Source organism: Lepisosteus oculatus, chromosome 7 (genome assembly GCF_040954835.1).
Source record: "Lepisosteus oculatus isolate fLepOcu1 chromosome 7, fLepOcu1.hap2, whole genome shotgun sequence".
NCBI classification, from domain to species: domain Eukaryota; kingdom Metazoa; phylum Chordata; class Actinopteri; order Semionotiformes; family Lepisosteidae; genus Lepisosteus; species Lepisosteus oculatus.
The window spans coordinates 47,343,088-47,365,766 of record NC_090702.1 but is presented as its reverse complement, the minus strand read 5'-3'; the positions used below and the strand labels follow the sequence as shown (position 1 = coordinate 47,365,766).

General features: G+C 37.7%; 1 protein-coding gene across 2 annotated transcripts in view; it reads left to right on the top strand.

Annotated features, from left to right (window-relative positions):
- Positions 1 to 8,121: 8,121 nt before the first annotated feature.
- Positions 8,122 to 22,679, top strand: part of LOC102698086 (hepatocyte growth factor) — a 32,995-nt gene continuing 18,437 nt past the window's right edge. Inside the window, exons 1-9 of one of the 2 annotated variants that reach the window (XM_015352156.2) lie at positions 8,122 to 8,291; positions 11,730 to 11,892; positions 12,422 to 12,534; positions 12,945 to 13,059; positions 14,988 to 15,115; positions 16,216 to 16,336; positions 18,611 to 18,729; positions 21,114 to 21,279; positions 21,981 to 22,114. In XM_015352156.2, the coding sequence (XP_015207642.2) occupies positions 8,243 to 8,291; positions 11,730 to 11,892; positions 12,422 to 12,534; positions 12,945 to 13,059; positions 14,988 to 15,115; positions 16,216 to 16,336; positions 18,611 to 18,729; positions 21,114 to 21,279; positions 21,981 to 22,114 (1,108 nt within the window). In that variant the 5' untranslated portion in view covers positions 8,122 to 8,242. Of the gene's footprint in view, positions 8,292 to 11,729; positions 11,893 to 12,421; positions 12,535 to 12,944; positions 13,060 to 14,972; positions 15,116 to 16,215; positions 16,337 to 18,610; positions 18,730 to 21,113; positions 21,280 to 21,980; positions 22,115 to 22,679 lie in introns of both variants that reach the window. The other variant, XM_006633253.3, reaches the window with a different exon arrangement.

Below are 22,679 nucleotides of genomic sequence, written 5' to 3'. Positions count from 1 at the left end.
CCTTTTTTGTGAACTTGTTTATTGAGTAGTTTGATGGAATGTAGGATAAAGTAATTTATCATTTTGTGACATCTGCATTGAGGTACTCCAAAATGTCTGTTTGAAGGTGCCAGTCGGTATTCTTCTTGCAGAACATGTAAGGGATCGGAGGAAATACTAACAGCTAGTGTCAACACACTCTTAGAACATCCTCAAGAGTCTGGACATTGCATTTCCATATTTTACCATACAATGCACTAGAGATGAAAGCACTGTAGAAACAAAAAGTATTGTTAGTATATTTTTAGTAACTGGGCTGACTAAGGGAACAGAAACCTTGCCATATGGACACTTTCGTGAGGAATAAGCCATGGAGCTGCTTCACAAGTAGAAGGGGTAGAAGGATGGATGCAACAAAAATGAGCAAAAAGGTTACCAGGAGGTGAGATTTGTATACACAGGAGAAGACAAATGGGCGAGATCAGAATTTGACATTCTCCCCAACTTCTGTTTTAAAAACCACCATCCACCATTTCAGTAGTTCAGGAAATGTGACCTAGAGACTAAATGTGTTAGGTGTTTGTTTGGCCCAACTCAACTGGCTGAGGGAACAACGGTCTGGCTCTATGGACCGGGCTGACAGAATCCCCAAAAGAGAAAAGAAACGTCAGTCAGTTCAGAGAGGCAGGCTCTTTGAAGACCACCAGCTTAGCGTTTTGATAGTAGGATTGGTATTCAACGTTGGCTTGTGGAAAACACTGTGCCGATTCTGAAGGTGTGGCTGGAAAAGTGATCAATGCTGAAGCTGGCTTTGGTTAGGAGGAGGTGTAGGTACCAGTGGCAAGTAACACCCTTCATTTCCTTGCTCCAGAATGGCAATCATTGTCCTCTTGTCGACTTGACCCTGAAAGCATTATTTCTTTTGGTCATGTTCAGATTTCACTGAAGCACTGAATTTTTCAGACTTACTTTTCACCCTCATCTTCCTCCTTGTTTGTCAGGCCTTTGCATTTTTTCTGTAATGATACAATCACTTTCCACCTCAAAAGGAAGCAAAACTGACCAGTCAGGTTGAGGCATTTCCATGCATTACGCCAAGCTCAATTCTGCTATCAGCACTTACAAGTCTCCAATAAGTTTGCCTCTTACTCCTTTTGCTAATTCCAATTGCTCACCGATGAGGATCAGCAAGGATTTTGATGACAATAGACAGACATTTAGGTGATAAAGGTAAATCCACTTTTATGGAGTCCTTTAAGGAGGAAAATGTATATGGTTTATCATAGAACAATCCAGTTAGGAGTCTGGAAGAACTGAAGACCAGATAAGAATATAATTTTGGTTAAGAGGGCGGCATGGTAGCACAGTGGTTAACATTGCTGCATCACAGTTCTGGGTTTCTTTCAGGTGCTCCAGTTTCCTCCCAAAGTCCAAAGACATGCTGGTAGGTTAATTGCCTTCTGGTAAAATTGGCTCTGGGATTGGTGTGTGTCTGTGCAATGAACTGGTGTCCCTCCAGGGTGTGCCCTGCCTTGTGCATGTTGCTTGCCAGGATATGCTCTGACTTGGTTTTGGATAAATTTATTTGGAAATGAATGGAAAACTTTTGGTATCATGAGGAAAGGATATATAAAGGTGCAACATATTGGGAGGTTGACCTTGGGAAAGGGAATATTAAAAGTGCAGGCAGCTATACTCTGGAGAATAATATTCTGATATATTGAGATGAAGGGGTACAAAGGATGATTCATGGGTCTATGGCCTCCGAATAGGGGTGAATCAGGATTGGTGTTATGTCTTCATCTGGAGGTAAGGTCCTGAATTTCTGAAATCAAAAATATTGATCAAAAGTATGGTTTGAGCATCCAGCATGAATTATGAACTGGTGCTGTAAAGATACCCAGGTGAGATACTTTACTGAGTCCATGATATGGGGGGAGGGAGAGAGTCTTTATTATCCCTGAGGGGGCAATTCGTTATTTTAAAAAAGGGGGAATTTTGAGCACCCTTTATTTATGAGGTAAACTACGGACAGGGCTCCAAGTGGAACTTCCAAAAGGGCACCTAAAATGATGGGGTACAATTCATAAAGTACAACACAGGAGTCTGAAATACAAAGCTGAGAGATTTCACGGGGCCAAGGACGTGCTAACCATTTTCCCATATAATAGACCTCGAAAGCCTGAAGACTAAGTAATGTCAGTAAAAAACTGAAGATCTTTTAAAGAGTGCATTATATTATTTTGTGACAAAGAACCATGGTATTGCCCTTGTCACCCCACCTCTGTGGCCTTGTGTTTTGTATTTTAATTGTTTATTGATGTGTTTTGTGTTTAAACGGGGACAGGGACACTATACTGTAAACAGGCGCCTTCTTTCGGATGAGACGTAAAACCGAGGTCCTGACTCTCTGTGGTCATTAAAAATCCCAGGGCGTTTCTTGAAAAGAGTATAGGTATAACACCGGCGTCCTGGCCAAATTTCCCATTGGCCCTTACCAATCATGGTAATCCCCATCTATGAATTGGCTTCATTACTCTGTTCTCCCCCCCACTGAGAGCTGGTGTGTGATGAGCATTCTGGTGCACTATGGCTGCTGTTGCATCATGTAATGTAATGTTTCTTTATTAGCCCTATACAATTTCTTGCATTAGGAATGCGTCTTTTCGCATACCCCAGCTTTTCTCCAGGGAGACACAGACACAGGGAGAGAAGCTTGGGGTCAGAGCGCAGGGTCTGCCATTGTACGGCGCCCCTGGAGCAGTTGGGGTTAAGGGCCTTGCTCAGGGGCCCAACGGAGTAGGATTTCTCTGCCGGCCGCGGGATTTGAACCGGCAACCTTCCGGTCTCAGGCACAGATCCTTAGCCACAGAGCCACCGCTCCGCCCATCCAGGTGGGGCTGCACATTGGTGGTGTTGGGGGGGGAGTCTCCATTACCTGTAAAATGCTTTGAGTGGAGTGTCCAGAAAAGCACTATATAAGTGTTAGCAATCATTATTATTATTATTAAATATGACCTATTTTGGATCCACAGTGGATCCACTTATCTTATGCTGTCTGTTCCACCATCTTGAAACAGTTACACTGCGCCTGGGAGAGGCTCACTTCCCGGCATGGCCATTGACAACCAGCGCATTCGCATGAGATCTCACTTAAGATCTGAACCCATGTAAATGCACTCAGGATGCATTTCCAGCCCGCCATCATTTTTTCAATCAGACGACCAATAATTCCATTGTTAGCTCCAGGAGCAAACATTTTAAGGCTTTCTCTTTGCTCATCTACTGTAACTTCTCCAACTCTGAAAGAGCAGGCATTTTTCTTTTCACCTGCAGCTTTTTTATGCTAATCTCTTTTCCTCTCTAGTATATAAGCTCAACCTCTTGAGACCACCTAATCAGTATCCGCTCAACAGCTCCCTCTGCTGCCTCCAGCGAGACAGTTATTCTCCGCTGGGCAAACCATTTAACTTTCTTTTAAGTGCTGTCTTCAGACCACTTTTCTATCCACCCTGCCCACTGCTAAAAATCATTTTTGGTTACCTGTTTACTTCTATAGTCCTTATTAGAACTATACCTGTTTACTTCTATAGTCCACTTAACCTGAACATATTCTCTCATTTGCCTTATTAACCCTTGCTTAATTTGAGGTTCCCGATTCAGCTCAGAGACACAGAGCCTGGAGCTCAGCTAGCTTGCCACGACACTGATTCTTTGGGACAGGTTACAGAACCTGCAGCCTTACTTAAGATCTGAACCCATGTAAATGCATTCAGACGACCAATAATTCCATTGTTAGCTCCAGGAGCAAACATTTTAAGGCATTTTAAGGCGGGGCGGTGGCTCTGTGGCTAAGGATCTGTGCCTGTGGCTAGAAGGTTGCTGGTTCAAATCCTGCAGTTAGCAGGAATCCTACTCTGGTGGGCCCCTAAGCAAGGCCCTTAACCCCAACTGCTCCAGGGGTGCTGTACAATGGCGCTCTGACCCCAAGCTTCTCTCCCTGTCTGTGTGTCTCATGGAGAGCGAGCTGGGGTATGTGAAAAGATGAATTCCTAATGCAAGAAATTGTATAGGGCTAATAAAGCAACATTATTATTACTCTTAAATGGTTTTCACCTGTCAGTCAAGTAGGACCTGGGTTGGGGCTTCGAGTATTTACTCTTTTCTAAGTTATAGGAGAGAGAGCATTTTTTGTTTTTCTTGTTTGATGTATCATTTGAATCACCCTGCTGCACTGTATTGTTTTGGTTAAAAAAGTTTTACACTAGTTTAACTTTGTCCTTGGCATTCCATTATCTGATTGGCCACCCTTGTTGGTGGTCAAGTCACAGATTTTAACAGAACATCCTTTGTTGTAAATTCCGCACTTCTTCACGCATACTGCAGCCTCATTTTATGTCTACAGTGTCAGGGTCGCAGAGCACCGACTGGAGGTTATTCCAAAAGGCTGGGGATGAGGGAAGGGAGGCAATCTGAAGAGGAGGCCGTCTGAGAGGAAATGAACAAAGGAGGGGTTACAATGCAGAGAGAATTCGGAAGCTAGAGCTGAAGTGGTTATGGGTGTGTAGAGGAAATGTAATAGTCATGTTATTGAAGAAAATGTTTTATCTTTTTGTCTTTGCATTGGTTGCTGAGTAAAAGACAGGAGTGTTTGCTTGTTAATAAACAATCTTTTACAGCAATAGGAAACTCTGAAAGAGGCAAAGAGTTACTGCAGAAGGCTGTAGAGAGCACAGAGTATATACTGTACAGTACATGGCAACAGTGTAATGCCATACATTACCAACAGTTTGATACACTGTTGTCAATTGTTTCCTTTCGCTGAGTTTATCTGGCCCATTCACAAAACGTAGAATACAACTGTAGCTGTGTATCCTTCTTTCTTCTGTAATTCAGAGTTGGACAGTTACCAGGTTTGATAATCGCAGAGTAAAGCTTGTGGGATGAAATCCAGCTGAGCAGCCTCTACAACAGCTGCAGTAAATAAAAGATATAATTTTTCCGTATTTCCGCATCATGGGTGACTTTCACCAGAACAGCCTCAAAGCCTCCACTACGCATGATATAAAACAGCAAACCCCACTCTTGGTCCAAACCACCTCAGCTGGTTCCCCTCTACCCAGGGAAGTTGTTACTCTACTCTGAAGATTTCTCTTGCGGATAATCTCCTCATCCTGGCGTGGAAAGTAAGCCCAGTTACTTTATGAAGGAATGTCATTCCTTCCATTAGTATCCAGGGATCTTGTCCTTTTGGTTATTACCCCAAGTTCATGACCCTAGGTGGGAAAAGGAATGTAGAAAAACCTGTAAAATGAGAATTTCACCCAAAATTCAGCTTTCACTGGAATGCCATGAAACTGCACACCCAGAATACTGCTAATGCATCACTAGTCTAAAAAAGACTAATCAAAGACTATCATTCTTCAACAAGACCCAGAGGTGCTTGTAGTCCTCATACTGTAAATATATATATAATATTCATAAAAAGAGCAGCTCCACTGAGCACTCAGTTTCACTCCTACAAAAACATTTCCTCCTTCTCTGTGAACTTACAGACTTGGAAGCCTGCTTGTGACTGAAGATACTAAACTAAATCAAGTGTCTGGGATTTATCTCAGCCTATGGTTTCTCAGCTGCCCAAGGGAACATTTATAAATCTTCCTAATAGCAAAAGTGTGTGTAGATTCCTGCAAAATAATCATCCAATTCACTGTCCCAGGGGTCCTTGTGTAACCTCAAGAACACTTAGTAAAACAAAGGCCACAGGCTTGTACCTAAATTGGATTGAATCCAACACATTTAGCACGAATTCTGTGATTTCTTGTTTCATTCAACTACCACACTAAATGAAATCATATTGAGAGGGGAAAAACACTGAATTGTCACATAATACCTCTTGGTATCAACCCAAAAACCACAACAAGAATAGTTTTACTAATCTTTAAGCCTATATGAATGTGTGGTTTTTAGATATAGCAATATACATTTTGCCAGCAATTCTGATACTATAAGACTTCTTAAATAAATACTGTTCAAAATTTGTATAGTGTACTGTACTCTTTATAACGCATAATAACTTTATGTTATCTTTGGTGAAAAAGCTAGATTTATATTAAGTGTTAAGTACTGTATCACTGACTAACATTATATAAACATCAAGTCATAAGAACATAAGAAAGTTTACAAGTCAAATAAGGCTATTAGGCCCATCTGTTCCATTTAGTAGTTAGTAGTTAATTTATCCAGGGATTTAATCCTTCATTTTAAAATTCTTTGTTTTTTGAAAGAAGCCAGGATATAAGCTTCAACAACATGGCTGTGTAGCTTGTTCCATAGTTTCACAATTCTTTGGTAAAGAAGTGAATTGAGTTAATTAACTTTTATTTCCCATAAAATAATTTGTTTTGTACATCAAGAGCATATAAACATATAACATATACAACAATAATACAATACAACAACAGTACAATACCATGATACAAAACAAGAGTCAACCACATCACTCAATCAGAACTCCTCCAGTACCATAAGATTAAAAAATAGGCAAGGCGCTTGAAAAGACACTAAAAATTACAATAATAATAATTTCAGATTTGACGTGAGGCATGTTATTGAATCCAATGATGTGCCATTAATCTAAACCAGTCCTGATTACTTTGTAATAAATAAAACTCTTGTCAGCATTGTGCTTCCTCTTGTAGTCTTTTCGGTTCAAGACCACAAAGTTAATTTCCTTCAAACTTTCTGTCAGAACATTCCCTTAAGCTCCAGATTGCATCTGCTTATTCTTCTTTGCTCTGATTCCAGAGCACCGATATCTTTTCCATAAAGCAGTGACCAAAATTGTACACAATAGGCTAAATGAGGACTTAATAGTGCATTATACCATTTTAAAATAATGACCTTGGCTGAAATTAAGATTTTTTGTATATATAGCCTAAGATTTTCCTTTCCTTTTCTGTTGCTTCCCCGCATTTTCGACAAATTTCTAACTCAGCATTTCCCAATTTGTATCTATACTTTTTGCATTTTTACTATCTGCAGTAAAACGTGCATATTATCTGTCAGATATTTGCCCAGTCTCTAAATCTATCTACATCTTTTTTTTCTTTTTTACTATCTAAAACTTTTAGTTAAACTTCATCTGCTACTTTAACATAGAAGCACTGGGCACAAGGTAAGACTGTACCATGGACAGTATGCCAGTCTGTCACAGAGAACACATATAGTGAAGGGGGTCAAATTTAGAGGTGCCATGCTGGACAGTGTGTCTTTGGGTTTTGGTGGAGAAACCACATCAAAAAAGAACACCCACTTAGACATCGTGAGAACTTTACAAATTCCATACACAAGCCCTGAATTTGATGTAGGAATCAAGAGATATGAGCTAATCACTGTGTCACTGTGATGCACTGTGTATTTACCAATATGCTCTATCATTGTACCTATAATATTTGACATAACTCGAATTCATACTACTTTTAGAAATGTACCATTAGTCAACCCAGATTACTGCTGGTTTTGTCTTGAGTAAATGTTGAGCTGCGCATCTCTTAAACTTTCAAAAAATACCTTTCCTTTCACATACTTTGTACCTATTCTCCTGAAGGGGAATTACAAAGGCAAAATCATGATTTACCACCTTCACTCACATATAATCCACTCCTCTGTCGTTGCCTTTAAAACTTGTCGACGTATTGTACAGCCCCGTTTGAGAACGATCTGAAAGATGCATTCGGCCATCTGACTGACGAAAGTGGATTCCAACACAAGGAGCAAAGATTTCCTGGAGAAAAAAAAAAAGATGAGGTAAAAAACGCAACCACTTTATTTTATTTTCAAATGGATATTACATATTTGCATAAACTGGTATCTTAACCGAGGAATACTGTAGAAATGTGCATTAATTAGCGTACTTATATTTAGGCATAATACATCTGTTGCAGTGTATCACACAACGTTACCACGGACGGACACAGTGGTAAATTTAAGGTTTGGCGTTGGAAGAATTCTTGGGGTAGAGTTCCCTTTAAATGTTTCTCACAGAGGGGGAGGGGTAACGGTGTGATACTGTCATGATGGGGGTTGAACAGAGGACGGATCCCTTCCAGTAAGAGGGTATCTTTGCCTTGGTAAGGATTTTCCTGTTAATCATACAGGCTGATTGTGAGATCAGACAATAAAAACAGGCAGCACGCTGCTGCAACCTCAGTCATTAGTAAACCGCGGAATTACTCTCCCGGTAACAGATACTGCGAGAATCATGTGGGCACAGTGGGTTCTGATCTGCGCGGTGCTCGTAGTTTACTCAGGTAAGTTTGCAGAAGAAGTGGTGTTTGATGTACCGTCACTGGGGGGGACAAAACGCCAGCTCAACTTTGTTAGAGTTTAAGACTGAATACAGATGCCTTTACTGGACTAACAAACTAATTGCAAGACCGGAAACTAATTCATTGCATACATTAATTGTTGTATGATGTACTGTACCTTAACAGCAGTCACTAAAAATAATGCTAAACTGCTCGTGTGTGATGAGATATTTCTAGTGAAAAATACAGTCTCCGAAACAATGTATCCCAACGCCTTTGATGAGGAAATATAAACTTAAGGAATTTTAACCATTGCATTTTATTGGTTAGCCAAGAAGTTATTGCGCAATTCACTATCAAGGTTGAGTATCTTAAATACAAAATTCCCTCGCGATTCACGAGTTAACTGCTCTTAACTAGATTCAGGTGTTTTACATCCTAACGTAGAAAAGTTGCAGTTCTCTAAATAGAAAATATTTTTTATTTTAGATTACCTGACGAAATGTCCAAAAATTCGTTGTTTTTACATTTGCTTGTAGAATGGTATAATTCTTTGGAACATTGTGACAGCAAATATAGACTTCACAAGTGGTGTAGTTCCTTATCATGATACAGATTTTTTCAATAAATGTGTATAGTGCTAATGGTACAGCAAAATAACGATAGTCCTTGAAGAGGCTGAAACATTCCTTTAACATTTCTTTATCAATTAAAGTGTAAATTCCTGTTTCTGACCCTGTCCTCCCCTTGGGTTTTAAGTCTTAAGATGAAACCGTTTTTGAAGTTAGGATCCAATAAACTTCTGTAGAAACGTAAGGGGACTCAGATGGAATTGTGTAAACATAGACTCAGTATTGCTCATGAGAACCGAACAGATGTACGTTGATGTGTTTGAAATGAATCCCGTATTATATGCGTATCAATAAGCCATACTGTTGTTAAGAACTGCAACCTTGTAAACAAAAATACAAAAAACTATAATGGATTGAATTCTAATATTTTTTGGCTTGTGTACATACGTTTATGTTAATACAAAAAATAATTTTACTAGGTTACTTACAAAAGTGCTTCCAATGCTTGTATTAAATGATTCAATGTATCATTGTGTTGTTTTGTTTACTTTAAAATAATTATAAAGTGTCTCAACCAATATTATATGCATATTAAAGTCACAGGTATTTGTAAGTAGAAAAAAAAAGGAAAGCATGATAAATTCAGTTAAAAGCAATATTAGAGGACAAAGTGTATTTTCTGCATGTGCGATGATAAAGATGACTGGTCTTGTTGCTTGTTCACAAGGCCATTGTCAATCACTGAACCTATGCTGTGTCGACGTTGCAAGGTCTCAAGATGTGATATCACAATTTATAGAGGAACAAGTAATAGGTTTATTCCATGCTGAAAAGAGAAAGAAAACGCAACGTTTCGGCTGTGGAGGCTTTGGGTGTCAGCAAGAAGAACCATCACTTTTCAACATGGAATAAACCTACAGTATTACTTGTTCCTTTGCAGCCTACGCATGCTGACGCGCTACCCACCTAAACAATTTATAGAGCCGAATTCAACCTGACATTTCAGTAAAATATGTAGTAGGTCTGGCCACTAGGGGTCGCTGTGACTTGAAGACACAATTTAGCGGTAGCTGAATGACCAAGTAAGACTTCAATAGAAATTTCCTAGGGTTATGCTAGTTGAACCACCAGGCTTAGTGCAGTCTGGTTTGTGAAGACATTTTCAATGCTGCCTTCTTTAATATACGGAGTTAATGCACATAGAGTGTTATAGAGTTGTAATTTAATCGTATTTATTTGAATTTTGGAGCAGTTCAAACCAGTCATGTTGGCAAGTTTAGTGCTTTTTACCATAAATTTGGTGCATAAATTAAAATTAGACCCAAGCATAGTAATGGTTGCATAAAGAAGTGATTTTACTCAAGAAAGGAAGCTTAATCTGGACAAAAATAGGAAAACTTGCAATGAATACTGCCAGATGTAAGCCAGTTTACCCTTGATTTAGAGGAATAATGTGAATGGGCAATATAAGTAAGATTGAGGAAGTAGAACATTGCCTTCCCAAGCAATATAATAATAAGACAATAAAAAATGTGTGATCATCCCTGTAATTAAAAAAGGCTGGATAATAAAATACAGAGGAGAGTCTGTGAAGCCTCACAGAAAGTAGTTTTGAATTTTTGGATGTGTTACAGTGACAACTTTAAGCAAAAAAAGCAGGAGTGAAGCAGATGTTCAGTTTTGAAAACATGAGATTTCTAAATTGATTGCACTGTTATATGGATTAAAAAGTCCTGCTGATGCTGACAAAAGTCTTCCTCAGAGCTTTGTAAATCTCTGCTTGGAGATTAGAGCAGAAGATAAAAGTGCTGTATGAGTCAATAGGTCCTGGGTTCTAATCCCTCTGCAGTTGCTGACTCACTGTGTTGCTGGAAAATGAAATGTTCTACCTTGTTGCCTTTAAGATGTCTATAGGAATGAGGTCAGAACCCCAGTGGAACTTTTGCCTCAATGTACTGTTTTGGGTGAATCACTCATGAATACTAATGCATTGATGGATGCAGTTAATTGCATTTCTAATTAAATACACCTCAGACGTCCCTGCTTGTCTTATGTTGTTGCATTTCAAGTAGCTCACTAGCTGTTCTGAGAAGTGTTCTGTGATATGCTAAAGTATCTTTTCCATTCTGTTTCCTTTAAAAGGTGTATTTAGGTTTTGTAGAATAGTATTATGTTTGCAGAAACTGTCAAAAGAAGTATAATGCATTAGCACAAATATATTCTTTAGAATAAAATGAACTTGTGATTTTTACATTTAAGCCTCAGCCAAGGCTAACAGGTTTGACTTATTATATTGGAATATAGACAATATGTCAATATGTTGTGCCATGTCCACTACAGATAACATACCCAAATATATAAAGGTTTTTGATTACTTAGGCACAATCAGGACTAGCACTATATGTTATGAGCATCAATATTTGACTTAAGCCTGCACTACTACAATTTAACAACTCTTTAAAAATATTCATAGATACCTTGGGTTTTTGTGATCAAAATCTTCAGCTTGACCACAACAACCAAGAAAACTATACATAAGCAGCCAAAATGAAGTGTAGTAGTACCTCATACCATACATTTACCAGTCAAATCTGAGTAATTAATTTCCTCATTTTTTACATTTGTCCTCTCTCTCTACACCCTTAAAGCTACAAGGCTACTTTTACAGATCATTCACGATTAAGTTCAATTTACTAAAGTTCAGTAGAAGATTACCACAGAACTGTTTCTGCATAAAATAAGATTGAAACGGTCAGTGAAAAGACCAATGTAAAACCCATTTGCCCAGTAGTGTATCCTGTATATAGTATGAGACATAGTTTGTGTGTCCCATACGATGCTCACTGAGTAAGACCTGAACATTTTACAGAAAGCAAGCATCCAAGGAGAAACAGTCTTCATGACTATCGGAAGAGTGATGGAATCCACTTGTTCAAAACTGACAGTTCCCTCCTGACCAAAAGTAAATCTCTTAGCGAAGTGAAGTGTGCCAGAAGATGCAGTAGAAATAAGGGATTATCTTTTATTTGCAGGTAAGATCCACTAAAGGATAATAATTCTCTTGTTGTGTCTTTTATTTTTCCCAGTTTTGCAGACGATACATGCAGAGTTTCTAAAATTTAATAACAATCCGATAATTATGTGCATGTGTATTACAGCAATCTTGTTTTGCTTGTGTGTTAGCTTGATATATTTACTTTCCAATGTGAAATTGTTTCAGTCTCTTTATTAGGATTACTTTATGTGCAGTCAAATGCATGACTTGTTGTCTTTTTCCAAGCAGTGTTAGGGCTTTGTTCTGTCTTTTGTTGGTTGTCGGGAATTTCTGGCTGTAAGATTCAGAGGTCTGGATCAGATTTTCCTTACCCTGTTAAGGAAACTCTCATGTTTACTTTAAAATGCGTTAGTTTAGCTGTAAAACAGACCCCTCTTCGTAATAGTTTGTATCTCCACCCATGCTGGCAGATAGAGTTAAGGATGACCTTGTGCTGATTTATATTATATTGAAAGTCACATGTACAGTACAGTACCTGCATCTGTGTGTTATTTGTGCCTTTACAGGGCTTTCCACTTTGACCAGAAAACAAGGAAATGCCATTGGCTGTCATTTGACAGCAATACTCCAGGTGTTAAAAAAGAGCAAGATTTTAGCTTTGATCTTTACGAGAAAAAAGGTAAATCTGTCTTATGCTGAACCTTGGCTGAACCTATTATGTTTTCTTACAGTTGTTTTCTCCTTCCTAATTAGTCAAATGATAACAGTCTGATTTAAAAAAAACTGTATTTCTGTTTTTAGTACGGTTGAACTATTATTAATAATCTTTGACTAAGTATACTGCTGCACTGATTGGCCTACTCTGGCCTAAACACAAGATGTAAGAATCCCAATGGAATCCTTTAGCAGCTTGATAGATTTACAACTGATTGATGATCTACATATTTAAGCATTAACAGAGTTTAAAAATCAGTCTTAATGTAATTTGTTCATTGTTTTTTTTTTAAAGATGTGTTCCACATTTTGTGTGTCTATCTGCAATTTACTGTGCTTGGTGCTGAACAGCTTTCTGTAATCACTTACTTATAGATTATACAAGAGAATGTATCATTGGCGAAGGATCAAGTTATAAAGGAATGAAATCTGTTACAAAAACTGGCCTGAAGTGTCAAGCCTGGGCTTCATCTGTGCCACATGATCACAAGTAAGGGAAGAATATGTGTGTGTGTTTATGTTTTGTTGCACCTGAAGATTTTACTATGTGTTCACCTTCAGAAATCTAGACCAGAGCAGACATGTAGCATAAGCAAGTAAAAAAATACACTTACTAATTACTCACCAAGATAAAATGTTTTTGCAGTGAATGTCTGTATCATGGGTGCCTGTTAGTTTAACTAACAAGTCTTCAGATTGCTTAAAACATTATTCTTATTTCCTCCCTGTGAGTACCTTGTCGGTTTCCCTGAACTTGTCCTCCTCTTTGAAGTGATTTAGGACCTTGTTAAAAACAAGTCATGTTTGTGTTCTTCCTCTGTGTAGTCCCGTTTTAAAACGGCAAAATCATTTGAATAAAGAAAATGAATTTGCTCTAGATAAACCATTCTTTGTACCAGCCTTTTGGTAGTGAAAATGTTGACTTCAGATTTTCATTATGGACAATGTGTACATTTTTCAGACATTGTCTCTTTGCACACTATTTCAGAAATGTGAAATTTTTAAGTTCCTAGGCAAGTACAGTAGGTTAGCTCACAAAATGTTACTTTGATATGCCAGCAGGTAGTTAGGGAAGGGGCTACATAGTTTAGGAGTAGTTTGGCTGGAGAACAGTCTATAAAACTCTCATGGTTTATAAGTGTGTGGGTTGAGGTTAGCGATCTTTTATTTGTCAGGTTTCTGGGAATGCTTTTGTTCTTGACAGGTTATATCTTTGGTCTTAAAGTTAACGTATAACAGTCATCGTGAGTGTTTGTTTTTGCTTGACATTAAGCATTTGTTTGACAGTTTTTTTAAATACATGCACAATGCCAAAAAAGCACAAAGTAAACATTTAGTGAGTAAATTGTCTATGCTAAAAAATGAAATGGGGTGTCTCCTTTTCCTAGTTCCACCACACAAACAAAAATAGTTTAAAAAATGTGAATGGATCTGTTGTAAAATTACAGACGTCTTCAGTCCATATAGTAGGTTCAGCTGAAACAAGATGTTGTTACAAACATCTGTTAGGACTTAATAATATTAACATGACTTCATCAAAAAGCTGGGGAAGGCATGCTAGGGGGGGTGTTTTCCAGAGTTTACCAGATTAATACTAAGAGGAAGTTTCTTTATTATTGTTCTCTATTAAAAATAAAAACAGTGTTTTAATGGCTGTTATGTGTATACACCAGCAAACTACAGCACAGTTTTCTTCTGTAAAGGAAAGAGCTTCAGTGTGTCAATTTTAAGAGAAAACCTTTTCAATTGTTCATCTTCCATGTTTGTTTTGATTTTCAACCTAATTTTGTATGAAGTAAAAGATATAAACTGAAGTATGCTCAGGGGCTGCAGCTCTGTTTCTGGCTTTGGTTAGCAGAGATGGTGAAAAACCTGAAAAACCCGAATGGAGTGTTCACAAAACTATGAAGTGGAACAGGAATAATGGCAGTTAACTCACAACAAAGGCACAAAGAGGTTTATGCAAATAACTTGTAAACGCTTTGTTCTCTCAACATTGCGACTAGGCTAATGAAAACTCCGGTTTTGGAAACACAGTTTTGTAACAGGAAGTGAACATTTAAGTGTTTGGATTATTATTATTATATTACAAAATTTACAATAATACATAAAAATGCAAAAAGGAAACCACTCAAGTACAGTTAAATACATGAAAATGTCAAGGACAAAAAAAAAACTGGGTCGTGAACATTTTTGAAAGAGCAATGTCTGTGCAATTCAAACAATGTCCATTGAACAGTAAAGGGTGTATACATCAGGAAACCTTGATAATAGTAGAGAAAGAATGCCATTGAACAGTGCAGTCTGAGCTGGGGGTAGAAGCTCACAGCAGTGTGAGAGAGTTCACAGGAGCTGACTGGCATGCATGGTCTTACACTAAACTGATTGTCATTTTAAAACTAGCTTTTTGCCTTCGAGATTCAAGAGAAAGGACCTAAAGGAGAATTACTGCAGGAATCCAAATAATGAGACGTCAGGACCATGGTGTTATACCACAGACCCCGATATCCGCCATCAGTCTTGTGAAATCCCGCAGTGTTCAGAAGGTAGTTTTTTTTTAATTTGATTCACACATAACAGACACAAAAGCGCCTCAGTGGACAAACGGGTTAATATTGCAACCCCCTGAAAACAAATAACATATTTTCATGAAGCCATACAGAGTGTACTAAACAGGTGTGTGATGGAAGTGTATTAAAGATTTGCCGTCTTGAGCTACATAGCTCTGCACATAAGAAATATAAAAAAAAAGAATCTGGCCTAAGATGAAAAAACAATAAGGCACTGAACAATACATGAAAATAGCGAGGACATCAAAGTGCCTTGACTTTTCTCATTCAGCTTTCCCTTAAAAAAAAAAAAACTAACTTCACTTGGCAAGTGTGATCATAAATTGTCTTAATCAGAAACATAAGCTGAAGTAAATCATGAGAATAGTTGGCTTTATAAACATCTGTTTTCAATTTTTTGGGGGTTTGCATTATTCTATTATTCTAGAGGTCAGGTTTGGTTGTAAAATGGAAAGCTATACAGAAAAGAGCCTGGTGTACAGTTACTGTACATTTTTTAGGAACATGTCTTTTAGAAAACTGTCAGCAATTAGAAACAGTAGTATCATTTGTGGTATCTTCTCTATTTTGTGATGAATTAAAAATGTCTTAGTCAATTCCAAAACTTTTTTTTCATTTACTTGTAAACATGAGTAACCTCCTGTTACTGTCACATAGTGTATCATAAAGTTAATTTCCGTTGTGGTTTGTATAGAAATATAATGTATGCCTGGAATTAATGTGCATACAGTAGTATTCTAAATCCACTCAATTGTATTTGTATAATGCAGTAAATACTTTCACATGACAATCATCTACTCTAACTTTTAGTCTGGATTTGATTAAAATACTATAATACTAAAATAATATCTACTGTATGCTGCTGTCTGAACATAGTTTAAGATAATGTGGTAAAAGTGGTCAAGATTGTGGTCATGATTAAAGTACAGTATATAGGGCATGAGACAGAACTGTAGATGTGAAGTCCTGACATTAAAGAATAATTATTTTTAAATAGAGTATGTAAGTAGAGTATGCATATTTTAGTATTTTGTCTTTTATTTAACTTTATTTTCACCATTATCCTTTATTTCCAGTTGAGTGTATGACATGCAATGGAGAAAATTACAGGGGTCCTATGGATCACACAGAAACTGGGAAAGAATGTCAGCGCTGGGATTTGACAAGGCCTCACAAACACACATTCCATCCAAAAAGGTAAGAAAAACTGTGAAGGTTGAAGTTATTAATACATGGGTACCGGACTTCCAAATTCCTTAATGAAGGAGTGTCAAATTCCAATCCATTAGCAATGTAAGGTATTCTGATTTTGTCCTACTGTACATGGGTTATCAGTGATCTAATTCAACTAGTCCTTGCTAAGCTGAGCATATGAACATTTTCAGACCTTGTCCTGTGATCTGTCCATTTCTGCCTAATTTTTTTAGTTGTCCACCTTCTATCCCTTTTTAACCTTTTTCTTTTCAGTGTTCAGTGAGGAACTAACTAACCTCTTCATGTTCAGTTGCAGATACTGTACCCTGGTAAAGTGGTTCCATACTCTAATCTCTTCAAAGTATTTAAACTTTAATCACAGGTCCTGTGCAGCTTTTTCCACTTTTCCAATTTTAAAGATAAGTGTTTTATTGGAGAAATATTTAAAGATAATGTTCAGTATGGAGTCGCAGCACAAGAAAGTCATATACTGTATATGAAGACTGCAGTCTGTTGCTCTGAAGATGACAGAAGGTTGATGCCTTCTTGTTGATGTATTCATGCACTGCCCAGTTAGGAAGCAGGTTCTGTATATCACCATGCCTGGTATTGCAGTATAACAAACAGTACAAAACTCAATAGGCCACTTTGGGGTACATACAGTAATAGTTTGAGTAGTTTATTGACGCCATTAACAGATGTACGTAATGACGCATCAGCAGCACAATTCCCAAGAGTATGCTGTCAGAGTTCCATGAAGTTGCTGTGTCACTGAGATTTCGAAAGAGAACCCTGTCTTACTAATTCCACTGTAATGACCCAGGCTCGAATCCTTGATCATAGAGCACAACCAGTGCTTGTGTGAGCACTTGTATTCGTTAGGCCTCTCGGGAGGCCCTAAATTACGTCATAATAGAAGTACAAAAAAATATCATTGTCAGCTGCGTGTGCTTTGAAGTACTACTTGTGCACAGGTCTCAGCTTGGTTAGAGTACACTCTTTATGCAGCTTCTGTATTAATACTGTTTCTTCTAGGCTTCTGATTCTTTTCTTCTCAGTCCCGAGTAGTATTTGTTGGGATAATCAGTGCTTAGGTGAATGGTTTAGTCAGATTCTGGGCTTATTTATTAATAGAAAATATCATCTGTCTCTCCTGATGATGCTTAGTAGATGGACTTAATCATTTTTAACTCTTTGCAATGATTTGTCTTTGACTTAATTGAAAATGATTTTTGTTTACATAACATCACGACTGCAGTCACATATTACATGTGCTGTGAATTGATTGTTATATGCCCCCATGCAGTGTTTGCTTTTTAATTTAGAAATGCAGGGGATTTCTCTGGGATTCAGATGCTTCCCTGTAATTGACATCCAACACTGTCAACTTTATTTTCCTTTTGCCCCAAGAATGCTGATGCTTGGTTACATAGTAAATTACAGTGGTCTTTAATAGTTTGGTTAAAAGTGGTTCTCTGTGAAACCCAGTTGTAAGCTTATATTATAATATTGTTTACTGAGCTTACTTAGTTTACTGACTTAACTCGAAACAGACTCATTAAATAAATTAAACGGACTTTTTAATAAATAAATAAATTCATTTTTTTCTTCTGATAGCTCATTTTAAGATGGATTTACATTTTCCTGTATTGAGCAAAGAATTCAAGCAAATTTCAAGAATTTGTTCCATCTTCAGATAGTTTTCTGATTGTTGTCTCTTGGAGCAAAACATTTTTATTTTACACAAAGTTGTCAAAAGTACTTTAGAAAAATGAATTTTTCTAACATTTCAAAAAATATACAGCAAGATAAAATATTGCTACTTGTTTCAAAGCATGTAAAACAAAAAGCTGATGTTTTCTACTCATGACTTTCTGTAGATTCCAGTCTGTTCTCCTCATTGGCCTGTTTCGATAAGCTTGTCCATAACATACATGCACAGGTGGAAACAGTGACAGTGCATTTAAAACTAAGTACAGGAGACACTTCACTACCCCAATTGTTGTGGGAGTATGGAACAAGTTACCCAGTCATGTGGTTAATGTCTGATAGCCTGGATCCTTTCAAGCAAAAGCTGGTTGAGATCCTTAGATCAGTTCACTTCTAACTACCAAATGGGTTGGATGCGCTAAATAGCCTTCTCTCTGTAGCTGTTAATATTGACTTTATTTCCAGATTAAAACCAATTTTAGCACTTTTCCCGCTTTGACAGAAGCTGTTCATTTTTAAGTTTTTTTTAATTTATTTATTAATGGAATACACTGTAAACCATTGCAGGTATCCTGATAAGGGACTCAATGATAATTATTGCCGCAATCCCGACAACCGTCTTCGTCCATGGTGCTTCACTCTGGACCCCCAAACCCCCTGGGAGTACTGCAACATTAAAGTCTGTGGTGAGTCCGTGTTAAATTTACTGCTTCCATTTCCTGTCCTGGAAGACCTTCCAATTACTCCTGTATTTTATTAGCAAACCACTGAGGAATGTTGTTTGTAGAATCAGTGTTTGTGACTTTATATGATATCATACTTTTAATAAAAATTAATAAATTCAGATTTTCTAAAATTCTGAACTAAAAATGGGGAATCTTCTCTTGCATATAACTGTGCAAATTAACTCTTGATGCTTTGCAAAGACAAAACGCTCATAGGTTTGGAACTGTTTTTAAAGCAATTATAGACCTTGTATTAGCATCAGTTTGTGCATGGTTTTATTTCAGGCAGGTTAAAGGCTGTAAGATCTGTTACTACAATGCCATAAAGAACAAACTCAACTCAAACCAAGTGTGATAAACCGGTCTTTCCCAAATAATATATACTTTGTAGAACAAAACTGCTTTTACCAAACACTTGAATGTTAAAGACTAATTAGTTACTTTTATTATTTTATGCCCTAAGTACCGTTGAATTTCAACACAGTTAGTGGACCTTATCAAACAACACAATCTTATTGAGGACATGAAGATGTGTTGTACTTTGCAAGGGCAAATAATCTTTTTGTTTAAACTTCATAGTTTAATAGAAGTGTTGGTGTCTAAAGCCATATCTCTACGTGCACTAAGGGCACTGAAACGCGCCTCATGCAGCTCTCATACATAAAAGACGCATGGGGCCTCCCCGCCTGAGCCTCCAGTGTGGGGCTGTGTTGCCTGGGATGTGTTAAAAGATGAATGGCTTAAAGGTGGGCGAGTCGCAGGATTCCTCCTACACACCTCCTTCTTCTCTGTGTGAGGTTGTGGGATTCATTGCAGTGCGCAGAGATGTGAAAATACCCACATGATTTGGAACAGGAAACTGTGTATGAACAAATCCTTTACAAAATTAAAAACATGCACAGTTAATAGTGCACTTGATTGAGTGAACTGTTAATTGTAGTTGCTTTATCTTTGCTCTCGTTTTTTGAACTTAGATTAAATTCACAGTTGTTTTCTCCTTGTATATTTTACGCATCACAAAAATGCCTGTGTTTTGACAATGGAATGACTTAGGGAAGACAATCCATTGCTAGACAGGTCAGAAACAAAAAGGAATTTAAGTATTGTACATAAAATGACAACTATATGTGGAGAATTATGGATAGACATAAGTGAAATTAACTGAACTGATTGAGGTTATTGTTGGGATTCAGATGTCTGGGAGAGGTTAAAACAGTGCTGCTTTTTAATGCTGGTATAAATAGAATATAGGGTGCAATAGGTTATATTATATTATATTATATTATATTATATTATATTATATATTGACAACAGCTATATCATCCTGTAACTTATAAATGGTAACCCACTGGAGCTCAACAGGTGTGAGTCTGGCCAGTAAATAGCTGGCAGACCTCCTGGGAAAGCTGAGGTTGCTGCTGGAAGAAGTGTTATTGGGACCAGTAGTGAGAACTCACCCTGCGGTCTGTGTGGGTCCTAATAGATGAGAAAGTAAACTCAAGACCTGCCTCTCTGTGGTCATTAAAAATCACAGGGTGTTTCTCAAAAAGATTAGAGGTGTAATCCCAGTGTCCTGGCCAAATTTCCCTCTGGCCTCTACCAGTTGTGGCTTCCTAATAATCCCCATCTATGAACTGGCTTCATCACTCTGTTCTCCTCCCCACTGATGGCTGGTGAGTGGTGAACGTTAAGGCACGTTCTGGCTGCTGGTGCATCATCCAGGTGGGGCTGCACACTGGTGGTGGTGGTGGAGGAGAGTCCCTATTACCTGAAAAGAGCTTTGAGTGGAGTGTCCAGAAAGCGCTATAAATTATTATAAAATATTATTATTCATATTATGCTTTAATGTTTTGGTTCTTCATTTTAATGGAATGATGAACTCCTTGCCTGCAAGAAATTTAGATTTACAAAATGTTTTTTTTTCCCTGTAAACATAGTCACAAGGATCAAATTTGTAGATTTTCTCATCTAAATCTCCTTTTAATACTTTATCAGTCTCTTCAGTGCATTACTTTTAAAGAACACAGTATTTGTAAGTCTTGTTTGGATCTGTGGGCACTTTTTGTTCTTGAAACAATTTATAGTGAACCAGGTCGCTCATACCTAATAGATGAGTCCTGTGAGAGGTGACATCTTATTTTAGAGGGTGATGGTTTGATTACAGTATGTTCTTATTGGATATATCATGGTATGATATGTGTTATAAGATATCAGAACTGGAAGAGCAATAGTTAGTAAGGAGAAATGCATAGCAGTGAAACATGAATATGTTATATTAGTTTCCATTCTGGCCAGTATGTTGCAGTAGCAGTTTAAATGCACTGTTCTTTTTTTTTTCCTGTTAGATGTGAATGCCAAAACTGATATAGACACGACTACAAAATGTTTCAGAGGCCAGGGGGAACAATATAGAGGGACAGTTGCCGTTACACCGGATGGAGTGCAGTGCCAACGCTGGGACTCGCAGTTTCCCCACAACCATTCTTACACTCCCGAGAACTACAAATGCCAGTGAGTGCATCGCAACTGATACATCCTATATGCCACAAGTTAGAATTTGATTTAAAAAATAACTTAAAACTGTGGTAAAAACAAGTGTTTTCTGCCTAAACGTTTAGACGTTATTTTAATGGTGTCATGCTGAAAATGAGTTATTTTTAAATTATTATTTTCAGTACTCACTGTCATATTCTAGTACAAAATCTTCACTCAATCAAATTCAGCCTGAAAGGAAAAATACCGCAGACCTAGATCAGCTTTTAGATTATTCAATTACAGTGTGGCGTAGTATGAGTTAGATATTCATGTTAACAGAAATGTATAAATATAAGTTTGAAGGACACAGTTCCTTGCTTACGTATTCCCTCCTTTTCAAAGATATCTCATCGAGTTGAGTTACCAGTGATGCTAACCCGTTTTTCTAAAGTGAATGTTATTTTTTATCCAACCTTGAAAGCCTTTATGGGTTAAAGAAATTAAATGTCATCACAAACTGCTTTATTTTCTTTATTGGGACCTAACCTCTATATAGATTACCAAATCCATTAAACATGCAAGACACTTTCAGAGAGTATTTTCATGTACAGTACTTAATTCCTAGTTTAATTAAAATACAGCTTTGTGTTTTTTTTTCAATGAAAATAGTCGGCCGCCATTCAGTAAGTAATGATCTCTGTGACTTAACAGTTTGTGCTGTATGTTTCTCATACCAGAGATCTGAGAGAAAATTACTGCAGGAATCCGGATGGGGCTGAGCTGCCGTGGTGTTTCACAGTGGACACCAAAGTGCGAACTGCCTTTTGTACCAATATTCCCAGGTGTGATACAGAGCCGCCTGCTACAGAAGGTACAGATCTTTCACTCCTAACAAAACAAATCTTCATTGACCATTAAGCATAATATAGTCATTGACCACAGAGCAAATTCTATTTTTTTTTTTTTAAAGTAAGTTTTCAGAAATGGGACTAGTGTCACGAAGGACTCCTCTGGCTTCCAGCAGTAACACAGTTGAGTGACTTGCCACTATTGGTATTTGGGCCACTTAGCTTTGTAAATAGGTTCACGTGTGGCGTGTTGAAGAATTGGGTAGATGATGAAGGGTCGAGAGTCTTACGTAGGGGGATCCCTTTGCTCTGTAAAGAGATTCACAGTGATCCCTGGTGTTGGGTTGTTAGAGGGGGTGTTTCTTGTGTTTATACACTCATGAGCTGCCTGAGGAGAGGTGGGTCTGTCACACTTGGGGATTTGTCCAGGATCACTCTTGGGATTTGTTTTGATGACTAAAAATCAAAGAAACACCACCTGTCACTGTGAGTCCCTTTATATACCTAACATAGGCTAAATGAAACCAATGTGAGAATGTGACTCTCACACTTTACAAACTATCTAAATTGATTAACTAATTTACTACA